General features: G+C 48.6%; 2 protein-coding genes, 1 non-coding gene and 1 pseudogene across 8 annotated transcripts in view; 1 reads left to right on the forward strand and 3 right to left on the reverse strand.

Moving 5' to 3' along the window:
* LOC100344369 (butyrophilin-like protein 1) overlaps positions 1-24,755 on the reverse strand; it is a 168,446-nt gene that overhangs the window by 92,687 nt on the left and 51,004 nt on the right. The window lies entirely within an intron of this gene.
* Positions 13,784-24,755, reverse strand: part of LOC149126716 (butyrophilin subfamily 1 member A1-like) — a 50,834-nt gene continuing 39,862 nt past the window's right edge. The window contains exons 2-4 of the mRNA XM_089334186.1: positions 24,373-24,399; positions 14,974-15,000; positions 13,784-14,644 (exon numbers count right to left, since the gene is read on the reverse strand). Coding sequence (XP_089190312.1) covers positions 14,004-14,644; positions 14,974-15,000; positions 24,373-24,399 — 695 coding nt within the window. The 3' untranslated portion in view covers positions 13,784-14,003. The remainder of the gene's footprint in view (positions 14,645-14,973; positions 15,001-24,372; positions 24,400-24,755) is intronic.
* Positions 15,331-15,459, forward strand: LOC149126717 (small nucleolar RNA SNORA11). The gene has a single exon (XR_016234871.1). It is a non-coding gene; the product is annotated as a small nucleolar RNA SNORA11 (small nucleolar RNA).
* On the reverse strand, positions 18,326-20,760 carry LOC149126718 (ankyrin repeat domain-containing protein 42 pseudogene; annotated as a pseudogene).

Genomic DNA, 24,755 nt, shown 5'->3' on the forward strand with positions numbered 1-24,755 from the left:
CTTCCAGTCCAGCTCTCTGCTGTGGCTGGGGAAGGCAGTGGAGGATGGCCCAGGTTCTTGGGCCCTGCACCCGCATTGGGAGACCAGGAGGAAGCACCTGGCTCCTGGCTTTGGATCAGCACAGCGCACCAGCTGTAGAAGCCATTTGGGGGTGAACCAACAGAAGGAAGACCTTTCTCTCTGTCTCTCTCTTCTCACTATCTAATTCTGCCTGTAAGGAAAAAAAGTTTCACACACTATTTGTAAGGAGGGAGAGGGAGGCAGCTTTGCTCTGGTTAAGGACGGGCTCAAGGGCCCCTCTGCCTGGCTCCCTGCATTCTCGGCCACTCTGAGTGACTTCACTGCTAGCAAGGTCCTTGGCCTTCCTGGGCTCAGGGTCCTGATCAGCAAATGGGGGAGGTAACAGCAGCCCCCTCCTATGCAGGGAGGGGTCCATACCTTTGTGTCGCTGCAGTCACCCGTGAGATTAGAAATGGCCTGGTCCCAGCAGACACTGAGGAGCAGAAGTGAGAGAAGTGAGTAAAGGCTCAGTGCTCACTGCTGTCCTGGTCTCCCTGGACTGAGACATCCTCAGCCGCCCCCTGCCCCTGCCCTGTGCCCCACCACACTCTCAGCCTCCTGCCCAGCCAGCTGCTCCTGCCTTCCTCCTCCTCCCCCACAGGCGTCTTCAAGCCAGCTTACCTGCTCCTCCTTCCTCCTAGCTAGGAAAGCTGTGACTTCCTGCAGTGCCTAACATTCAGCAGCTCCAGAAACTTCAGAGCCACAGAGACCCCAGCAGACTGCAAATCTCAGCGCACAACCCCTGCTTCCAGGTCCTTGCTGGGGCCCAGGATTCCTGACATCCAGGAGGCAGTGGGCTCCCAGGAGTCCGGAGGAGCAGCAGAGCTGGCACAGTGCAGCAGCCTCTGCAGAGGCCCTGGCCCTGGGCCCCACCAGGACCTCCCAGCCAGAAGAGCCAGCCCCTGCGTCTCCTTCCACCATCTACAGAGAAAGCTTGCAGAAGCAGCCTGGGCAGGGAGTGCCCTGCCCTGTGGACCTCGCTCCCTGTTGTCAGCAGGAGCACAGGGCAGGAGACAGCACCACAGCTGCCCTGGGAGTGGCTGCAGCACAACCTGCTTAGAGCTCACAGTGCCTCAGCCCCTCCCCCTCAGCCACCACCTGCCCCTGCCCAGCACTGAGACTTCCCCAAAGCTGAAAGATGCTGGGAACGTTCAGGAAATCATGGAAGAAACTAAATTTCAGCCCATGACTGTTTAGTGTCAGGGTCTGAGCTACACACAGTAGATTCCTGCAGCTCCTGTCACAGCTGGGAGCAGATGCAGGAGGACAGGAGCTCTGCACCTCCTGACTGCAGGAACTTCCTAGGGGAGGGATGGCCTGGAGCTGCAGAGAGACTCTGGCTCCCATTCCCCCAGCCCTCACCCCAGCCCTCCCATTCCCCCAGCCTCACCCCAACCCTCACCCCAGCCCTCCCATTCCCCACCCCTCACCCCCATCCCTCACCCCAGCCCCAGCTGCAGACAATTCAGAGTGAGAAAGAGCTGCCAAGGGCCTTGGATTCTCAGCTGCCCCCACGATGACACCACCTGGACACTGATCTCTGCCTGCAGCCCAGCCTTTGCCCTGAGTATCAGGCAGGAGAGGAAGAAAGAGAGGGAGGGGAAGAGGGAGTGCCCTGCCAAGGTGAGCTTTTCTGTAACAAAAGCTTCCAGGAACAGATGAGCTCCAGCAGGAGGGCAGCACACAGCAACTCCCACTCCCAGGACCATGGACCAGGACTCCTCAGCTCCCAGGACCACGGCCCATCAACTTTAACATGACTGCTATTCACTAAGCACCAAGGGGTTCTTGCTTAAAGTATAAATTATCCTAATGCTATTGAGTTAATATTTTACTTCCTGTTAATAGACAGGTCATACCTCTTATCTTAGTTATTTCTAGTACTTTCCAAATAGCTTTCAATAAATACCTCAGCCATAAAACAACTGTTAACCCAAAGTATATTAAATGTATTAAAATTTTAGGGGCTGGCACTGTGGCCTAAATGGTAAAACCACTGCCTGCTGTGCCAAATCTCATATAGGTGTCGGTTCGAGTCCTGGATGCTCCACTTCTGATCCTGCTCTCTGCTGATGGCCTTGGAAAGCAGTGGAGAATGGCCCAAATGCTCAGGCCCCTTCACCCACATGGGAGACCTGGGAAGCCCCTGGCTTTGGATCGGCCCAGCTCTGGCAGACACAGCCATTTAGGGTGTGAACTAGTGGTTGGAGAACCTCTCTTTCTCTCTCTCTCTCTCTCTCTCTCTCTCTCTCTGCCACTGCCTGTCAGTCTCTCTTTCAAATAAATAAATATTAGAAAATATTAGATTAAAAATAAAATAAAATTATTATAATTTAAACACTATTTTTACAAACACAGCAAGGAACCAACGGAAGAAGAGCAAGCTGCCAGCCCCGCAAAGGGCTAAGAGGATAAGGACCAGTCACAGAGGCTGCCCGGCCAAAGTGGGTCCATCGTACACAGGAAGACGGCACTCCTGTGCTGCTCCAGAGGCTCTCATGCACCCGCTGGGTCGGCTGGAAACTGGGGCTGCTGGCCCCATCCACGCCTGTGAACTGGCCCTTCCTGAAGCCTTGGTTCAACGTCTGCTAGTGCCCAGCTCACCGCCTCTGGGTATGGAAGCCGGTAGCCTAGCTGCGCCATTTCTAAGTTCCACTCTCATCTGTTGCTATTTAGATGAATGCTTGGGGTGGTATTATTTTTAAAAATAAACTTTCTATTTTTAACAGCAAAATAAAAAAATATTATAGCTGTGGTCGGCACTATGGTATAGCAGGCTAAGCCTCTGCCTGTGGCGCTAGCATCCCATATGGGTGCCAGTTCCTGTCCTGGCTGCTCCTCTTCCAATCCAGATCTCTGCTTGGATCCCTCCCTGCACGTGCGTGGTGACTGGGAAGAAGCTCCTGGCTCCTGGCTTCAGATTGACCCACTCTGGCCACTGTTATCATTTGGGAAATAAACCAGTGGAGGGAAGACCTTTCTCTCTGTCTCCCTACTCCCCTCCTCTGCCTCTCAAATACATAAAATAAATAAAAATCTTTTTAAAAAATACTATTTTAATGGAAAAGCTTCCATTCTTTTCTTTTTTCTTTTTAATTTATTTATTTGAAAGATAGGGATGGGGGGAGAGGAAGCGAGAGAGAGAGAGAGAGAGAGAGAGAGAGAGAGAGAGAGAGAACAAGCTCCCACTCCTTTTCACTCTGAGTGCTCACACTGTTGCCAAAGCCAGGAGCTAGGACTCAGTCCAGTCTCCCATGTGGGTGGCTGAGACCCCATATGTGAGCCATGACCACTGCCTCTAGGGTCTGTGTGAGGAAGAAACTGGAACCAGGAGCTGCAGCCAGATATCGAAGCCAGATGTGCTGTGGACGCAGGTGTCTCAGCCTGGGTCTTAACTGCTACCCAAATACTCTCCTCACTCATTGCTTTTCGCAGAAGCACAGTCTGAAAAAAAAATTCATTTACCTTGATAATGTGAAGATAAAGATCTTACTGTGTTATCCTCTCTGGGAAAAAGTATAAAGAACTGTTTTCTACTTTCACCCTTTTTGAAAAAAAAAAAAAAGACACATATGCGTGCACACACACAGTAGTATTTCTTGTTTCAGTTTTAAAAATTTTCCTTGCCATCTGTAACTAGCATGAACCCAGTTGGTGGGCTGATCCACCTGCTGGGCAGAGCCCTGGTAGATGCTCCTCCCTCTGGCTGCCATCTGCCCCTCAGGTGGGAGGAGTCTGCAGCCCCCAACCCAGTCCAGGCTGTCAGCACCACAACTGATGTTTACAAACAAATGTGGCTCAGGAACACCCGGATGCTCTCAGCCCAACAAAGGACCAGGGTCTGCCCAGCCCCGTCCAGAGGTCAGCAGCAGAGCCCTCTTGGCCTGGGACCCCTGCCCAACCTGGCTCAGAATGTACATCCAGTCCATGTCCACACCTGAGGGTCCAGGGCAGATGAGGAGGCCTCATTCCCCTGCAACCACTGAGATGTACATGGGGCCAATAAATATCATGGAAAACAGGTAAAAGATCAGTTTACTTTGGTGCAAAAATTCCAATTTCATAATATGCACTTCCCACAAAGTGTTTGAAGTGTCCCAGTAGAAAGATAAAACACACACACACACACACACACACACACAAGGTCAACTGGGGCTACAGCTGTGGCATAGCGGGTAAAGCCACAGCCTGCAGTGCCAGCATCCCATGTGGGTGCCAGTTCGAGACCTGGCTGCTCCACTTCTAGTCCAGCTCTCTGCTAATGGTCTGGGAAAGCAGTGGAGGAAGACCCAAGAGCCTGGGCGCCTGCACCTGATGGGAGACCCAGAAAAACCTCCTGGCTCCTGGCTTTGAATCTGCCTAGCTCCACCCAAGTCACCATTTGGGGAGTGAACTAGCAGATGGAATATCTTTCTCTCCCTCCCTCCCTCTCTGTCTCTGTATCTCTGCCTTTCAAATAATAATAATAATAATAATAATAATAATAATATGAAGTCAAATGGAAAAGGGTATTCTTACAGAAAATTAAATTTTATCTGACTAATAAATAAGCAAAAAATAAATAAAAATTGAAAAGAAGCAGACAGAAAGATGACACAAGAAAAGAAAGCTTAAAGAAAGGAGAGGGGGAGGAAGGAAGGAGGCCCTGACACGACTGGGGTGGGGTCGAGCAGACGCATCGGCCCAGAGAGCCTCAGCACATTCCGTGCCCACTGAGGCCGTGGCTGGGCCCCAAGTACCAGCATCAGTGCTACCTGGAAGGTGGCCCAGTCAGCGACCTTGGAGGAAATTCCTGACCGCCCCCCGCCCCTACAGCTGATCCGATGAAAATGAAGCTAGCAAACCACAGGTGAGACCATCCCTGGGGTTCCCTTCAAGCCTGAAGGCCTCCAGTTCCATGGGTGACCCAGACACCACCCAGAGCACTTTCACTTTGTCCTCCTGAGATGAGGGCACCTGGCCTCCTTGCCAGATGGGGCTCCTGGTGGACAAATCTGCACATCACACAGGAGCTTCAGCCCTAGAGCTGATGCTGTGGAGCCATCAGCTGAGCTGTGGCTTGCGACACTGGCATCCCTTAGACCGCAGGAGTCACAGGGAACCGGGTGAGATGAGTCCCAGTTCCTGACTTGGTGTCAATGATGATTTGCGAGACTGACACAGCAGTGGGAGTAGAAGAAGCAAAGTTTATTAAATAAAGAAAGAAGCTCCGAGCAATACGATCAGAGGCACTGGTAGAAAGGGAGACCAAGCCGCTGAGGTCAAGCAGTCTAGGAGTATTTGTATGTCTTCAGCTCCTTATCTCCAAAGAGCAAATGCAGTGGTTCTACATTAGCTGCTGTTGCAGGCATTTGGGGAGTGAACCAGCAGATGAATATCTCTAATTTTCTGCTGTTCAGAATAAAATGAAAACAAACAAACAAACAAACAAATACATAGTTTGAAGTTCCTAAAAAATTCCCTTGACTTTCTATGCCTTCTTGCCATGTAATTTTTCTCTGTAGCTTTTTAAAAAAGATTTATTGATTGATTTGAAAGAACAACAGAGAGAGGAGAGACAATTTTAAAAGCTTCACTTTTATCTTTCCCACAGAACAAGAAAGAATTTCTCCGTTTACTGGTTCACTCCCCAAATGACCACACAGCTAGGGATGGGCCATTAGAATCAAGAGCCTGGGGCCCCACCTGGATCTCCCATGTGGGTGGCAGGGGTACAAGTACTTGGAACGCCTTTTGTGGCTTTCACAGTTGCCTCAGCAGGGAGCTGGATCAGAAGCAGAGCAGCTGGGACTCAAGCTGGCACTGTGATATGGGAAGCAAATTCCCTAATCAATGGCACAGCACAAAATGTCTACACACTCTCCCTCCCACAGATTTATCAAGGTAAATTTCCATACCGCAAAATTCATCAATTTTAAGTGTACAACTCAATGATTTTATATACTAATCGAGTTGCAAGATTGTCACAGCAATATAATGGTAGGACACTTCTCTCACCTCAGAAATAAACCTCATGCATGTGCCCCATTCCAACCCCAGCCCCAGGTAAGCACTGACCTTTCTGTCTACATACATTTACCTAAGCATTTTGTCTAAAGGGGCTCAAAATATGTGGTCTTTTAAAAGATGTATTTATTTGGAAAGGCAGAGTGGCACAGAGAGGAAGAAACAGAGAGATGAAGACAGATCTTCCATCTGCTCTCAGATGAGACTTTAGGCTCGGGCTTTTGAGCAATGCTAGCAGGAGTTGAGCTATTCAGCCTTTTGCCACTGAGTGAGTGCATTTTGCATTATGAACTTTCAGGGCCAGCAGCTGAGTTGTATGTTTGGATGGAATTGGATTGTGTCTCCCAGAGGTTCACGTGCTGAAAGCTTGGTCTCTAAGGGACAGGATTAATTTGAAAACTTTTAGAGGTGAGGTTTAGTAGAAGATAAGTAGATCACAGGGCTCCATGCTCATGAATGGATTAGTGCTGTCTCATGGGAGTAGGTCAGGTCAGCTATGCCTGGATTAGTGCCTAAGAAGCTGTGTTATGTGTTACCCACACCCTGGCTGCTGCTGGATGTGGCCACTTCTCTACCATGTGATGCAGCTGGAGGGGCCCTGGCCAGGAGACCAGCACCCTTGTGTGGACTTCCAGCCACCACAGTCATGAACCAAATAAACCTCCTTCCCTTATCCATTAGCCTGCTCTGAGTATTCTGTTACAGCAACAGCAAATGGACCAACATAGACAAACTCGGCAACTGGCCAATCCCTGCACATTTGTTCCTGGCCTGTAAAATAAGAGCTATGGTGGGAAAGACCAAATGGAAGCTTCCAAAATTGTCACCAATAATCCTAAGCCAGAATCATAAACCAGAAGCAATGTGACATTCATGGAGGGACTGCCAAGATTACCTCCACTGTCAAGGACTTGAATGACAGAGGGGTAGTGAGTCCCCTGACATCCCCAGTCAACTGTTAGGCCTGTGACCAAGGGAGATGCGTGCTGGAGAATCAGTGTTTTCATAAGCTTAGCCAGGTGATGGCTCCTTCTGCAGCTGCTGTGAGAGATGTGGGCTCATTGTTTGAGCATCTAGTACACCCCCTTGTTCCTAGTGTAGAGCTATTGATTAGGAGTTGCCTCTCACTGTTCCTGTTAATGGAGACCAGGAAGAGCAGTTTCCTTTCAGCTGGCAAAGCCAGTAGCACATCTTCAATGACCTGCATCAGGGGTTTATTTATCAGTTCTCTGGCCATGCATCATATTTTACTTCCCAGAAATCTCCATACCCTTGCTCTGCCTTAAAGTGTCACATTGATGCACTGATAGCATTATGTTGATTGTACTAGTGAGCAAGAAGCAGCATTACTCATGACTCGCTGGAAAGACATTCACATGGGAAAATGTGAGCTATAAAATCTACAAAAATTCAGAGGCCTCCTACCTCAGTGAAATTCTGTGGCTCCTCTGGTGTGGGCATGCTGAACTACCTCTTTGAAGTTGTTCCCTCTGGCTCCTTGTACAACTGAAAATGCCAGGTAAGACTTTTGGAATTAGAGGCAACATATTTCTTATCTGGGTGTGCTACTCTGACCATTTACCAAGTGACACAGAAGCCGCTACCATACAGTGGGGCTCAGAACAAGAAACAGCTCTTGTCACTTAAGCTGCTCTCCCATGGGGCCCATTGGAGCAAGCAGACCCAGTGGAACTTACAGCAGCAGATGTGGGTATTGATGGAGCCTTTGGCAGACGTCATTAGAGGAGTCAGATTGTTGGCCCACAGGATGATGGAGCAAAACCCTACCATTCTCTTTGGAAAACTACACTCCTTTTGAGAAATGGCTCTTGGCTTCCTATTGGGCCTTAGTAGAGACTGAACACATACTGATGGGCGAGCAAGACACCATGCAACCTGAGTCGCCCCCATGAACTGGTGTTAGAGGTAAAACAATGACAAAGGAAACGACCTTGGTCCTAGTATCACATAGAAGAATTTCCATGTAGACAAGGCAGTGAGTAAAGCAAGATATATTAAAGTCAGAAACCTCCTGCCAAAGTAGCCAGCAGGCAGGGCTCTAGAGAGGCCGACCTGAGAAGCTGGTAGAAGTGGTGTCTTTAATGCGTAATTCAGAGAACAATCAATCAAAGGGTGGAGACAAAACCCATCAGAGGGTCAGATTTTATTCCTGTCAATCCTACTTATGATAAAACAGAAAAGCCATCAGAAGGGTGGGATAGGTGACTTCTTCTTTCTAGGTTCATGATAAAACTATAGACTCAGAAGGGTGGAATCTGCTTTCTTCTTTCTAAAGGCAATTTCTGAAGAAAAACCTGCATCTTGTTTACTCTTAAAGGGACTCCCCCTTTTATTATTCCAAGGGTACCTGACCTAACTGCTACCTATTATCCCATCTAACTGTCACACTGACTGAGAGCTGATTCAGAGGCTGCACAGTAGGGCATGCACAGCCCCACTCCATCATCACATGGGAGAGTGTACTGCACGCAGCATCCACTGAGCAGGCCCTGCACTCACAGGTGAGTCACAGGAAGACACGGCCCAATGCCCATGGCCCCTCCCGCACACAGCATTGCCTTTCCCCACCCAGTCTGTGCCTGTGGTCCCATGGGAGCTCCTAGGATCCCCTGACAAGGGAGAGAAGGCTCAGCCTGACTTACAAATGGCTCTGACCGCAGGCAGGCACCACCCAGTGGGCAGCGGCAGCACTGCAGCCCCTTTCTGGGACGTCAGTGAGCACAAGGGTGAAGAGCACCTGACTGCTCACTTGCTTGGGGGAAAAACACCCAGGCCTGCGAGTATTTGCCAGGTCACAGCTGTGGCCAATAGTGTGATGGACTGGCTGAGGAGCTGGAAGGAAGATTCCTGGAAAATTTGTGACAAGGACATGTGAGGAAAGGCTCTGTGGACAGACGTCTCTGACTGTACAGAAAGTGGATACTTGTGTTTCCCATGAATGCTCCCCCAAGGACGTGCTCAGCAGAGGAGGGTGGTGATGACCACGTGCTGGGATCTGGAGCTGGACAGTGACTGAGGGGGCACAGGAGGGGCTGATGGTAATCCTTACCTTGATGTGGATGTGATCTGAAGCAACATCACGGCTGTCAATCACTCAAGCCCTGGGAGTCCCTTTGAGACAAGGAGTGCTGAGGCCAAATGCGCTGTGAGAAGTGGGCAGCAAAGCCAAGGGTGTGTCTTATTTTGCATTTGTAGTGAGGAAAGGCAGGGGAGGGAGACCTCGGCTGTCCAGACTGAGTAGATGGAGACAGAGTGGTGGAAAGGATTTTTTTTTTTTTTTGACAGGCAGAGTGGACAGTGAGAGAGAGAGACAGAGAGAAAGGTCTTCCTTTGCCATTGGTTCACCCTCCAATGGCCGCCGCGGCCAGCGCGCTGCGGCCGGCGCACCGCGCTGATCCGATGGCAGGAGCCAGGAGCCAGGTGCTTTTCCTGGTCTCCCATGGGGTGCAGGGCCCAAGCACCTGGGCCATCCTCCACTGTACTCCCTGGCCACAGCAGAGAGCTGGCCTGGAAGAGGGGCAACCGAGACAGAATCCGGTGCCCCAACCGGGACTAGAACCCGGTGTGCCGGCGCCACAAGGCAGAGGATTAGCCTAGTGAGCCACGGCGCCGGCGCAATAGAAAGGATTCTTGAGGAAGACTCTGCAGACAGGAGATGGAACCTCAGCCAGGAAGATCAGTTACATGGGCAGGAGAACAGGGAGGGACCAAACACCTCACAAGACACCTGTTGTCAGAGGAGGGGGATGAATACAAGTACAGAAGCATTGTGTATGTTCAGACTGCAGAAAAACTCAAAACATCACCTTATTTAATAGAAAAAGGAGCATTCAACATAAGTGGTTGGATAACCCACAGTTCGGAAGCCCAAAACTCACATTCAAGAGCTGGCTTGAGTCCTGGCTGCTCTGCTTCTGACCCAGCTTCCTGCTAATGCATTCTGGGAGGCAGCAGATGAGGACTCAAGTGCTGGGACCCTGACACCCATGTGGGGACCTGAATGGAGTTCCTGGCTCCTGGCTTCGGCCTGGCCCAGCACTGGCTGACTGGCTGTTCCAGGAGTGAGCCAGTGGGTGCAAGAGCACTCTCATTCTCTCTCTCTCTCTCTCTCCCTCCCTTACACTCTCCCCTCTCTCTCCTTTTCCTTCTTCGCCCCTTCCTTCTGGTCTGTCTGATTTTCCCCCAATAAACCCTTTCTGTTACTCGTGTTTGGTTGTGGTTTGAGGTGGCCTTACAATCACCCTCCCCAATCCTCTTTTATGTTGTTTAAATGTAAGAAAATAGTGTACAATTTTCATAAGGTCATAAATATGACTCTAGGCAAAGATAGAAATCAAAGTATTTATTTCAGTAACTAATCAGTAATGGAACTGGTACAACTGTACTTCAGGGAATGTTTGGAAAAATAGACTGTATTATCCATCAGGAAAGGCATTGAAAAATACATTGGAGTCTTTGTTGTGGCCCAGAGGATAAAGCCTCCTCCTGCAACACTAGCATCCCTGAAGGGCTCCAGTTCAAGTCTTCTGATCCAGCTCCCTGCCTGTGTGCCTGGGAAAGAACCTGAGGATGGCCCAAGTGCTTGGTCCCAGGACCACGTCGGGGACCCAGACGAAGCTGCTGCTCCTGATTTCTGCATGGCCCAGCCGGTCATTAGGGACATCTGGGCAGTCAACTAACAATGGAAGATCCCTCTCCCCACCCCCCCATGCACCTGTGACTTTCACATAAAACAAAAAAATCTTTTTAAAAAAATGAGTAAGTACACTGGGTAAGAGGGTAAAGTGGCAAACATCTTATGGGGCAACAAAACTATAGGCTTTGGGATACTCAGAAAAGTATGTGGTACCTTTGATCAATATTAACTCCCAAAGTAAATTCACTGAAAATGTACAATGAGAAAACTTATAAATCTATCTAAGTGCTACAACAGTGATGTTTAATCACTGCTTCTGAAGCTATTAAGGCAGCTGGTGCACTTAGCTAATGAGATCACTCCTGGGGCCCGCACTGTGGTGTAGCGGGTAGAGCCACTGCCTGCAGTGCCTGCATCACATGTGGGCAGTGGTTCAAGTCCCAGATGCTCTACTTCCAAACCAGTTCTCTGCTATGGCCTGGGAAAGCAGTGCAAAATGGTCCAAGTCCTTGGAACCCTGCATCCACATGAGAGACCCGGAAGAAGTTCCTGGCTCCTGGCTTCAGATTGGCGCAGCTCTGGCACATGTGGCCATGTTGGGGGTGAACCAGCAGATGGAAGACTTCTCTCTTTGCCTCTGCCTCAAGCTCTATGTAACTCTGCCTTTCACATAAATAAATAAATCTTTAAAAAGAAGAGAGAGAGATCACTCCTGTTTTGGTAAATAATATCACGTCATCTGCATGCCTGCCTTTTCTGTCTCTTTCAAAGAAAGAAAATCCAAAAGTTATGCAGTGTCATGAAGATACCTGCAAAATGGAATGGGATAAACAGGACAGCTAATATATGAGTACACTGAGAATACAAGCAAAAATCCAAGCAAGGACCTGTAGAGTACATGTGTATGGTCTCATTCTTGGGTGAAGCATGTTGATAAATGTGTGAGCACCTCAGATCCCCTTTCCCACACAGTGTGAGCAGCTCAGCGCCCTCCTCTGGGCTGCACTGTGGCTTAGAGGATTACATCAGGCAGAGTCCACTCATGAGACGGTAACTACATCAGTCACTGGAACAGGGAAAATGTAACCTAAAAACTACTAACTAGAGAAATGTGGTTCACTATAAAGAGGAAAAGAAAGCTCTAAGGAGACAAAAGGGTCGCATTGTGGTGCAGCCAAGCTTAGGACAACAGAATCCCCCAGCACAGTGCCTGGTTCAAGTCCTGGCTACTCTGCCTCTGACCCAGCATCATGACAACACAACCAGGAAGGTAACATAGGAAGGTTCTTCAGACCCTGCCACTCAGGGGAGGCCAAGATGGAGCCACTGACTCCGGGCTGCAGCCTGTCCTAGCCCCAAAGGCTGCAAACATGTGGGGATGAATAAGCGGGCAAAAGATCTCTCCACCCCCCTCTCTCTGGCTTTCAAATAAAAAAGAGAATAAATAAAAACATACAATATATATGATTATAATATAAACCAAATCTAAAACAATTTACATACAACATCATAAGTTTAAGGAGAGAAGAAGAAAATTATTACTATGTACAAAGACATACACAACATACACAAGACAAGCAAAGACAAAAATTAGTCAGCCTTCTAAGGAAGTAATGAAATTCCTGAGGCAGAGTAACTTGACAAAGACAAGAAGTTTATTCTGGCTCACAACTCTGGGAAGCCAAAGTCCAGCACAATGCAGACTTTCACAGGGGCCGCCTTTGAAAAGCACAATATGGCAGCAGCGCCCACTTCTCTCTGTGTCAGTGAGGTTCCTTCACCACTCCCATAAATCCACCAAGATTCAATCTAGGGGCTCTGCCCTAACAACCTGCTCCATTCCAATCACTTCACAAAGTCCTCAACTCTAACACAGTAATTTGATTAAGTTTCCACCCCCTCATTCCCGTTAATCTACAACTTATAAGACTGCAATCCCGACTGAGCTTGGTAACACAAATATTGAACCATAGCAGCTGCTGTCTTCCTTATTGGCATAACTGGTTACAAGGCCAGAGGTGAGATCCCCCACTTCCTTCTCCCACTTCCCTTTTCATGTCTGTCACACTCAGTCAGAATTCATAGACAATCAGATTTTTTTTTTCATTTTATTTGAAATGAAGACAGAGATCTTCCAGACACTGATTCCCTCTCCAAATGCAAACAACAGTTGCTGGACAAGGCTGAAGAAAGAGACATGTAAATCAATCCAGGTTCCCACATGGGTGGCAGGAATCCAATTATTTCAGCCATCACTGCTTCCTCCCAGAGTGAGCATTAGCAGGAAGTGAGAATCAGAAATAGAACCAGGACAGGAACCCAGCCAGGCATCCAACATGGGACATGGGGTCTCAAGCAGCATCAGAACCTCTGCACCACATGCCCCTTCCTGGTCAAAGTGTTTTATCTGGAAGAATGAACGTCTCCTTGCGGGAAGAATCTGAGTCCTCAGCAGTCCTGCTTCATTTTGTTTTCTGTGGTTTTCCACTCACCGTGACAATTGGACTTGGATCATAAAGAGGCAATGCATTGAGTAACTAGAACCAGGCTCATGGTCAAAGCTCTCCGCAGTTGAATTTGCATCAGGAAATTCTCGTCTTCGTCTTCATCTCACTCAGGCATCCACTGCTACCCTACTAGCAGCTCTCTTCTTCCCACAGCTACAGTGTTGACACAGAAGGGAATCCAAGCACTCCCCTTAGATTCCCTGAATTAACACAGCAGTTTGTTCACTGGAACAGAAATTACTGAAGTGTGGAAAACGATGTGTGTGTCCTCCATCCCAGAGAGGAAGTAAACAAGGTAGATCATTAGATAGTTTTCCACTAAAAAATCCATCAGTCATTCATCTCCATGGAAATGTTCAGATGGCCAACTTCTGTAGTCAAACAGAACAAACCCTCCCAGAACAGAGCTGGGGACCCCCCTCAACCTCTAGGCCCTCTGCTCAGATTCAAGTTGGATAATTAAACTCTGCTTTCTTGGGCACAGTAATTCTGACTTCAGCCAATTTATTGGAAATCATTAAAAAATATTTCAAGACAAAAATATAAAACCAAATTTCCATAGTAAAATTCAGCGTATCCCGTATCAGTTCAAATCCATTTGAATATCCATTTTCTGCTCTTTGAACACTGGCATGAGCTAACAGTTCTCATAACCATGAGATGAGAAAGCTCTTGGGCCATCCAGGACTTGCCCTAGAGGTTTTGTCCCAGGAGCCTGCAGCCCCAGCAAGAGTCTCACTGAGGAGTCGGGGCAGTGAGGACCCCTGTGGGGCTCAGGGCAGCAATGGAGACTCAGCCCCTGGGGGAGCTCCATCCACTCCAGAGCCTGAGCTGAGCCCCTCCCCTGGGGGCCTCACCGCCTCCTCCAAAGAAGGAGACTTGCTAAGGGACACAGGGAGCCCCTCAGAGCCCCCCTCTGTGGGGCAGATGCTCAGGGTCATGTCTCCCCGAAGCATGAAGCATGGATAGAGGGTTCCAGAGAAAGAAGCTGGGGGGAAGGAGAAAATGTGGGAGCCGTCAGTCATGTTGTAGAAGGAGACGTCCCCCTCACTGTAGTCCAGGAAAATCCCCACCCTGCGGGGATGCTGCCTAAGGGATAGAAGCTGCTGAGGCTTAGTCCAGGCAAGGTATCTATTGTAAAATGAACTCACAACCCAAAACCCCTCATCTGGGGACTCTCTACACCAGCCTGTGCTTGTCACATGCTCCTTACAGAGCCCCAGAACCCAGTCGCCGAACCTTTCACTCCTGATCTCCACCTCCCAGTAACATCTTCCTGATGTGATGCCCTCAAGGCCCAACACACTGTAGATGTCATCAGAGCTCTCAGGGACGGCCTGGCAGCTCACACTCTTCCTTTCAGGAGAGACGGTAAGATTACGATGGGCAGAGCCTGGATCCAGAGTGACAGACCCTGCACAGAGAGTTTCCAATCACGCCAAGTTCCCTCCTGCCCCACAGTAAGGATGCACAACCACCCCCAGACCCACCTAGCTGCATGGCGGAGGGGGGAGGCCCTTGAGATAGGGCCCTGGGATGCAGGCCCGTGGCCTCCAAGCAGGAGGAGGACATCTCTGAGGGTAACTGGTGTGACAGAGACCTTGACAACCAGCCTGGGTTTGTTCCTGTCACCTCAGCCCCCACCCCACCACCAGCATCTGTACCAGCACAGAGAACTGAAGCAGAGGCCAGAGCCATGGGGGCCACAGGAGGAGCACCCAGAAAGAACACAAAGTCACTCACAGGCCTGGAACCGTTCCTTCCGCCAATCTACAAGAGAACACACATTACATATGAGGGGTCTGCACAGACTGCACAGGTCAGCCTAGCACCTGCTCTTCTGAAACAGTGATGGGGGAAATGTGTGGGAGACATTCAGCTGACGGACTGTGTCCTGCACACACACACACACACGCACACACACACACACACACACACAGCAGTCTTTCCCCCAAGCCATAAAGCTTAACACCAGAGACTGAGAGGCTGGCCACTGACCATACAGAAAAAGGCATTTCCCAGATTTCTTCTCAAATTATGCTTCTCACATCCCTAAACACAAAAAATCATGGAAGCTAGATTTTCTTTTTAAATTGGGGAGGGGTGTGCTCAGAGCAAGGGACCTGAAGAATGGCTCCTCTGTTTACAACACACCCAACAGGAATCTTGGGTGATTCTCATCAGGTGCATAATACTTGCGGCCTCTTTACAAACAAATGCCCTACACACATGCCCTGTGCGCCTTCATGTGGTACCAGGAAGGACGTGGCACGAGGCTCAATATTGGAAGAAAAGTTGCAGTGTTCAGCAGAGGACATCACCACATACAGTCTGTCTAGCCTGTGCCTTGGTGTGCCCTGGATTTGAGTAGGCGGGCATACAGGTTAAAATCCATTAGATTCGTGAGCCTGAAGACCACGCCTTCGCCATGCCTCTATGTGACCTCATGCCCCTACTGGGCCACACCTGGGTGTCCACCAGCCAATCAGGTTAATTAACCACTCCCCTTTGGAAATGGGTTAAAAGCCGCCTCTCTCTTCTTTGCCCTGGCCTCTTTCCAGGGGGGTGCTGACTGTAGCCCTGCACCTCCAAGGCACATGGCCTTCAGGCCACGTGCCCTAGGCTTCCTGGCCTAGATGCTCCTCCACCTGGCTGGTTCCTGGTGCTCAGTATGAACCCAGATTTACCTCTCTCTCTCTCTTAGATAAAGCTCTCACTCTCCTATGCATCTTTCGCAGTAAATAAAAGCTTAAAATGTACCAAGCTGCCTCGTTTATTTATGCCGGTATTTAGAATTCTCTAAATATTAGGCAAGAACCCTCTCGGGCTTATGAATATTGGGGATTTATTACTAAGTACATGGTGATACTGTATGGCACCCCAAATTCCGGTAACAACGTGGCAGCCAGATGGCGCTGCTGGGGAACTTTAAAGGGCCACATTTTGATATAAATTTTAGGAGGACCTTCTCTGATATCAGATTGTCTCAGAAGTAAAGGTTTTCAACTTCTCTTTTTAAGAAAAATAAAAGAAGAAATTAGGGAAATCAAAATTTCCAGCCCCTCCATCTACATCAGAAGCACTGACTGAGCAGAACTAGCAGGCTGCCTGTACCCACAGGTGGAGAGAGGCAGCTACAACTGGATGATGTGAACCTGGAGGATGATTCTCAGATGTCCCTGTCCTAATCCCTACACCTGTGGCTCTGTCACCTACAGGGAAAGGGAGCTTTGAACATGGGATAAAGTTAAGGTTCTTCATTCGATGATCCAGGTGAGCCCAATCAAATCATGTGAACGCTGAAAGCACGCAGCCTGCCAAGGTGTGTGTGGCCAGAGAAGTAATAGAGTGAGGGAACCAGAGTTGAAAGATGTGTACCTTGCTGTAATTGAAGACAGAGGAATGTGGCCATGAACTTAGGTGTGCAAGTGGGGTCAGATGCTGGGAAATCCAGGAGCTGACAGAGGGGAATGCAGACTTGCAGGTGCTTTAGCCCAGTGAGACCTGTCTCAGACTTCTGACCACAGAGCTGTAGCACAGTCAATGTGTGTGGTGGAGCCACCAAGGCTCAGGTCATTTTTCTGGCAGCAAATAGAAACCTCCTACAATCACGTGTGCTTGGGAGCTACACCCAGCACGGAGCAGAACTGGCAGGAGAAGGCATCTGGAGAGAGCACGAGGACCCTTGGAACCTGAACACGGGGAAGGCATGACCCAGAAACTCCCACGCAGTGTGGTCTGAGATGCAGGGACTCAGAGGGGCCCAGAGAGCCAGTGGGCAAGGGAAGGTCTGGGATGGAGGAAAAAGAGACACGGTGCATCAATTTCCCATTCAAAGCCAAGTCTCCCAGACCACAAACTCCACTCTCATGGAACATGGTCATCAACAGCACCCAAATGATCAGACAGGACCTGCCCTGCCCTTCCTCAGCTGGCAACACAGGGGCTTCAGGACCAGCTAAGCCCCGCCTCCCCAGCATGAGCACCTGGCGGGGGCACTGAAGTCTCTCCTGGATTTGCCCAAGGCTACTGCATCCCTCCCACCTCCATGCTCATCCCTGGGGAGCAGAAGGCTCAATATTAACTTAATTGATTTGCTTGACAGGAAACAAAATCACATCAAATGGTGGGGCCAGTTGATGTAACCTCTGGAAGAACAGTGAATGTTTAATGTACTTGTTTTTCACCAAGACATTAGTTGTCTAAGAAACTGTAAAGTTCTGTACCATAACAGAAGAGGAGGAAGAGAAAAAAGGGAAGGGAAGGAAAAGGAAGAGAAAACAGAACCAGGATTCACTTTTGAGAGAATAGCACAGCAAGTACTGTTTAAAATACCAACATAAAATTCACTTAATTTTCACAAGAAATTTGCAAGTTAGGAACTGTTTCATATTCATAACTAGAGATCAGACATTTGTACAGTTGTGAACCCACCATGGGAAAAACATGATTTATAGTAAAGATGCTGTTTGTTCTTACAAAACAAATAGGTGGGGCCGGTACTGTGGCATTGCCGGTAACGCCCCAGCAATCCATGTGAGCACTGGCTTGTGTCCTTGCTGCTCCCCTTCCCACCCAGCTCCTTGCTAATGCACCTGAGAAAGCAGCAGAAAATGGCCTGGATCCTCAGGCCCCTGCACCCACATGGGAGCCTTGAAGGAAGCTTTTGGCTCCTGGTTTTGGCCTGGCCCAGCTCCAGCCGTTGTGGACGTTTGGGGAGTGAACCAGTGATTGGAAGGTCTCTCTCTCTCTCTATCTGCCTCTTTCCCTCCCTCTCTTTCTCTCTCTCTCTCTATTTCTCTGTAACTCTTTCAAATAAATAATTAAATCTTTAAAAATATCAAATGAGGACAAGCGTCCAATAATCATACTAATTATAAGACATAAACTCAACAGAGAAGGGTTATGCTAAGAGAAGACTGTATGATCTCACCTTTTATATAGAAGTCTCCTGGAAACACAGATTCTATAAGGTGGCTCCCTGTGCACCTGCTGCCCAGGGTTCTTTCCCCTAAGAGGGGGCCATGACTGTTTCTCACTGTCCACTTCCCTGACCATGAGCAGAAGCATCCAGACCTGGGATTGGGGGGGGGGGGGTGCACATTACACAGGGCCAGAGAGCACAGCTCCTCCCGTCACCACAGTGACTCCCCACTGCCCTAGCGTCTCCCTTACCCTGTTCCTTCCCTCACTGCTGCTGGAAGATTGAAATGTTCTCCTTATCAGAGGCAGCTTCACTAGATGCTTATTTCAAAATGACTTTTTTAAGATTTACTTTATTTTAAACTGACTCATTTTGGGGCCCAGGTGTGGGGACAGAGTCTTTCATCTGGTTCACTCTCCAACTTTCCACAATGGCCAGAGCCGGACCAGTCCAAAGCCAGGGGCCAGGAGTTTCCTCTGGGCCTCCCATGTGGGTGTGGGGCCTGAAGCATTGTGGCCCTCCTCCACTGCTTTCCCAGGTGCATTAGCAGGGAGCTAAGTGGAACATCTGAGATGCAAACAAGCACCCACAAGGGATGAGGGTACTGCAGGCAGTGGCTTAACCCAGAATGTGATAGAACCAGCCCCTTCAAAACGGCTTTTAAAATATGTAAGTTTGGGCAGCTTGTGTTGAGCCTGACAGCTGAGACACCCGTGTCCCGCATCAGAGTGCCTGGATTCAGTCCCTGGATCCAGATCTTTTTGTTTGTTTTGTTTTCTAATACAAGAGAAAAAATGAAGCAAGTTTATTTAAGTGAGTTCACTGCTCAGCGCCTTCTCACATCACTGCCCTAGAAGACACCTTTGTTCTCACTTGCCTCTTCCCTTTGCTCGGCTCACAGGAGTCATCCTCAAAGCTCCCACATTGGAGACCTGAACACATTCCAGCCTTTCCCCTGGTTTATTCACCTCTGCTCGATATTCACCAGCTGGCACTCTAATTATTCTCTACACAGTCATTCACACCTGAGCTGGCCCCGCAGCTGAGATGGTCTTTTCAGACTTGAGATGTACTGGCTTCTGCTTTAACTTTTCTCCTGTTTTCCCTCCCACATGTTTGTAGTTGCTCACAGCAATTTCCAGAAGGTGTCACAAGGCTACAGGATTTAATAAACTCTCATCCTGGCATGTGTTTATACACCTCGCTGGGACATAAGACATCCTTGGCATCAGTGCTTCCCTATCATCGTGTCTCTGTAAAACCTCATAACCACTTCATTAGCATCCTCTATAGCATATTTCTGTGGCCCTTTTTATTATTTATTTTAATTGAAATGCAGAGATATACAGAGAAAGGAACACACAAACACACACACACAGAGAGAGAGAGAGAGAGAGAGAGAGAGAGAGAGAGAGAATCTTCCATCCGCTAGTTCACTACCCAAATGGCCACAGCCAACAGAGCTGGGCCAAACTGAAGCCAGGAGACAGAAACTTCATCTGGGTCTCCCACATACCTGCAGGGACACAAACACTTGGGTCATCTTCTACTACTTTCCAGGAGCACTAGTGAAGAGTTGGATATAAAGTAGAGCAGCCTGGACTCAAACCATTTCCCATATGGGATGCCGGTGCTGGAGGCAGCTGCTAAACCCACCACACCACAGCGTCAGACCCTCTGCAGCCTCTTTAACAACTTCACTGCTGCCAGATGGGCAAACCTCGTGACCTCATCACTGGGTCCCCTGCTTTGTGGTGACGTCACTGTCTGCTCCTCTGTAATGAACCACTGCAGACTGTGTGACCTTGTGCAGCAGCTTTAAGCTCAGCAGTTGATCCACCATCATCACACTCACTCACATGGATTACTCCAACCTCTGCAGATTTCTCAGCATTTCCACATCACTCTTAAGGGCAGCCACAGGACCTGGAAATGCTAAGGTTTCCTGACCTTCCTCATCATTTCCTTCATACTCAGTCCCCTGGATAAACTGTAAATGTTCTGCTTAAGGAACCTCTCTGCCAGGTCTGCTACGTTTTCTCCATTATCCTGGAAGGCTTTTAAAGTTTGTGCTCCTCTGCTCGTTCCACTGAGTAGGAATTTGAAACAGTGAAGGTGGCCTTCCAGGGCTGCTAATGAACTGGAAGGTTTCCATTGTGGCCCCCAGAGTCTATGCTACATCCCCACTTAACAAGAAGCTGCAAGCAGCCAAGTCCCCCATGAAGAGTGGCCTCATGTACAGGTCTCTGTTCTCTCCTCAGTCACCCTGGGATCCTGGTCACCTTTGCCTAGGAGCTTGAGAACCTTCCCTAAGTCTGAGCTGACACAAAGAACCCAACAGCTAACTTACTGTCCCAGTCATATAGAGATTTTAAATGTTGGGAAGAGATAGCCAGCCTACCAAATTCTATCCCATCTATAAGAGTATGTATTAGCACTAATGAACAGGAGTCCCTCACCACTCCACTTTGGAACATTATTTGTAAAGTGAAAGAATGCCCATGAGTTGCAGTGAGAAGTGAAGGAGTGCATCCACTACATCTTGAGCTGCTGAGCTTGATGCATTGATTCTAAGAGCCTACATACTGTGGCTGGCACTGTGGCATAGTGGGTAAAGCTGCTGCCTGCAGTACTGGCATCCCATATGGGCACCAGTTCGAATCCTGGCTGCTCCACTTCAGATCCAGCTCTCTGCTAAGGCCTGGGAAAGCACTAGAAGATGACCCAAGTCCTTGGGCCCCTGCAGTCACACAGGAGACCAGGAAGAATCTTCTGGATCCTGGCTTTGGATCGGCACAGCTCTGGTCATTGTGGCCATCTGGGGAGTGAACCAGCAGAAGGAAGGTTCCCTCTGCCTCTGCCTCTCTGTACCTCTGCCTTTCAAATAAAAAAAAAAATCTTTGGAGAAAAAAAAGAGCATCCTGAACTCTGGCTGCAGCTATATGGGCTGCCATCCAACCTCTTACAGTTCCTTGTGTGATACCAGCTCCACACCAGAGTTACCTCCAGCTCTGGACTCTAACTTCTCTCCATTGTCGACTGAGGAGGAAGCAGCGATGGTTGAAGGATTCAAGGAATGAACCAGAGGATGAGGGCGCTTGCTCACTCACTCTCTCTCTCTCAAATATTAAGATGCTTTAATTTAGATTTTTCCTGAAATTTACCTACACGGTGTCTTGGAATCAATTCTATTTCACACACACAAGCCCTGTAAACCGTCTGCACACTCCTACATTCCAACACCAGGGCTGGGCCTTCAGCCACTGCAGTCACTCTGAGCCACCTGCACAGCACTCACTCTCTCCCTCATCTCCTCTTCTCTTTCCCACATGTTCTTTTCTACCATGGTTTGCTTGCTGTCCTTTCTCTAGGTAACAATTTCTACTTTTTTTTTTTTTTTTGACAGGCAGAGTTAGACAGTGAGAGAGAGAGAGACAGAGAGAAAGGTCTTCCTTCCATTGGTTCACCCCCCAGATGGACGCTACAGCCGGCGCGCTGCGCCAATCCAAAGCCAGGAGCCAGGTGCTTCCTCCTGGTCTCCATGCGGGTGCAGGGCCCAAGGACTTGGGCCATCCTCCACTGCCTTCCTGGGCCACAGTCTTCATGCATTGCCCCCGAAAAAGCAAACAAGGGCCTTGAGCCATTAATAAATACAGACAGAATTTTCCTAAAATGTGAAAAAATATGAAAAAAAAAATCACATATTACATTTGTTGCTCTTGTAGGGGAAAAAAAGAACCTATTCAGATTCAGGTATTTGACCTTTCAAAAAACACATGGGTTAAGTGTCTGAACTGGATGTCAGAGGCCTGGGTTAGATTCCCAGCTCCCGCTCCTAATTCCAGCTCTGGCCAAGACTCACCCTTGGAAACAGTAAATGATGCATCTATTGGGGCCCTGCCAACCATGTGGGGGATCTGGATTGGATTCCCAGCTTCTTCTGGCTTTGGCTCCAGCTCATTTCATAAAGAACCCACCATTGCAAATATTTGGGAATGGAACAGCCAATGGGGGAGTGTTTACTCTCTCTCTCTGTCTCTCTCTCTCTCTCTCTCTCTCCTTTTCTTTCACCCTCCCTCCCTCTCTCCATCCATCCATCCCACACTCCCTCCTATTCAAATTATCCTACTTTTTAAAGCAGGGGTAGGCTATGAGAAACAGTGACTTGATCAGCCCTTGTCATCACTGTTGATATAAATTTAATACTTTATTCCTTTTAGTATTTTTTGTTCTACTTAATACTATTGGTTGAGCTATGTAATTAACACACAATTATTCTTAGGTGTTTAAAGTTAACTGAAAAGTGATTCCTGGTAAATATAAGAGTGGGAATAAGAGAGGGAGGGGATGCACAATTTGGGACATGCTCAAGCTGACTTGCCCCAAGTGGTGGAGTTAGAAATGTGTCTGGGGATTCCAATTCAATCCCATCAAGGTTGCATGTACCAATGCCACCTCACTAGTCCAAATGATCAATTTTAGGTCACAATAGATCATAATGATAGGTGTAAGAGTCAAAGGGATCACATAAACAAGACTAGTGTCTGCTAATACTAACTGAGAGAATAAAAAAGGGAGAGAACAATCCAACATGGGAAGTGGAATACACAGCAGACTCATGGAATGGCAGATGTCCTAATCAGCACTCACTCTGGCCTCAGAATCAGCCCTTAAGGCATTCAGATCTGGCTGAAGAGCCCATGAGAGTATTTTAGGCATGGAAAGCCAAGACACTCTGAAAAAAAAAAAAAAAAAAAAAAAAAAACCTAAATGAAAGATCTCTTCGAGTGAGATCCCAGTGGAAAGAACAGGCCATCAAAGAAGGAGGCACCTTTCTCTGAAGGGAGGAGAGAACTTCCACTTTGACTATGGCCTTGTAGAAATAAGATCAAAGTCGGCGAGCTCAGGGGGCTTCCATGGCCTTGGTAACTCATGACTAGAGCCTGGGGAGATTGCTGACGCCTTAAACAAGAGTGTCAATTTGTTAGGAGTCACTGTGCACTTACTCCTCATGTAGGATCTCTGTCCTTAATGCGTAGTTCAATGTGAATTAATGATATGACTAGTGCTCAAACAGTATTTTGCACTTTATGATCTGTGTGGGGGCAAACTGATGAAATCTTTACTTAATATATATTAAATTGATCTTCTGTATATAAAGATAATTGAAAATGAATCTTGATGTGAATGGAATGGGAGAGGGAGTGGGAGATGGGAGGGTCGCGGGAGGGAGGGAAGTTGGGGGGGGAAGCCAATGTAATCCATAAACTGTACTTTGGAAATTTATATCTACTAAATAAAAGTTAAAAATAAATAAATACAACAGGAGTAGGCATGTACAAGCTACAGACTCTAGCTTCTTGCCAATGGAGAACCTGAGAGGCAGCACTGAAGGGTTGCATTTCTAACATGCATGTGGGAGATCTAGGCTGAGGTCTATATCCTGGCCTTGACATGGCCATGGCTGTTGCTAGCAGTTAGGGAGAGAACTAGGAGATGGGATATCTGTCCTTCTCGCTGTTGCTCTCACTCTCTGCATGTCAAACACATTTCAAGCTTTTCTAATCTCAGAGTACCGAAATGTTGCATACAATTTCAGGTATGTCAGAGACCTCAACCCACAAATCCATCCACAAACATCCCAGAGCTTCTGTTCCCAAATTTAGAACATTTACTCAGAGTAACTAATTCCTCAGCAACCAGCAGTACTTAGAGGAAGAAACCCAGGCTGGACAGCGGTCAGAGCAGGAAAAAGCAGAGAAGACCATATTCCAGGGAGAGAAAGACCAAAGTGGGCCATAAAGGGAGGATTTTGGGGTAAGAAGAACATAGATCCCATGTCCCTCTTAGTATAATCTGAGTCCTGAGCAGTGAAATGTGGTTCCCAGGGTCATCTGGAGACCGGCGCTTCCTGATCTACACTGTCATTGCCCTGCTGCAGGCTCTCCTCACACCTGGCTCACCGTAATGAGAGGATCAGCTGAACAAGGGTTTTAAGAAGATGTCGCTAACCCTAACCATGACCTGCAGTAGACAAAGGGCCCAGAATGGAAGCAGAGCTGTGCTCCCACGGAGGAGCCCCTGCTGTCTTTGCTTGGAGGCTACAACAGGGACAAGAAGAGCAGGAAGCCCAGCCCATCTGGAGTTGAGTCCACAGGTAGAGAAGGGGCAGGGCAGAGGCAGGGCAGGGAGGCAGAGGAACCATCAGCGTCACTTACCAGCATACAGCTGCGCCTTCCTCCAGGCTGAAAGGAAACACACCCTGGTGAGACCACAGCCACACCACCTGCTCAGCCCTCCCTGCCCTCTGTGCTGAAGGTCAGACTCTGCAGGAGGAGAGAGGCTGCACAGGAGGGGCCTCCTGCAGGTGCAGACAGCAGAGGATTGTGGGAAACTCCCTGACCACAGATCAGGAAGCTGCAGGACAGCTGAGTTGCACCCCTGCCCCAGTGCTGGGTGACTTTGGCTGTCAGCTGTCTGCCCTGTGCCTCAAAGACCATAAAGTCTCCTGTGTCACTGGTTCCTTGGTGCTGTTGGTCAGGAGCAAAATATGGCTGTGTGAAGATATTTTAGTGAAAAAATGGGGCCAGCGTTGTGGCTT

The sequence above is a fragment of the Oryctolagus cuniculus genome, chromosome 5, assembly GCF_051225735.1.
Source record: "Oryctolagus cuniculus isolate XC-2025 breed Fujian yellow rabbit chromosome 5, ASM5122573v1, whole genome shotgun sequence".
NCBI classification, from domain to species: Eukaryota; Metazoa; Chordata; class Mammalia; order Lagomorpha; family Leporidae; genus Oryctolagus; species Oryctolagus cuniculus.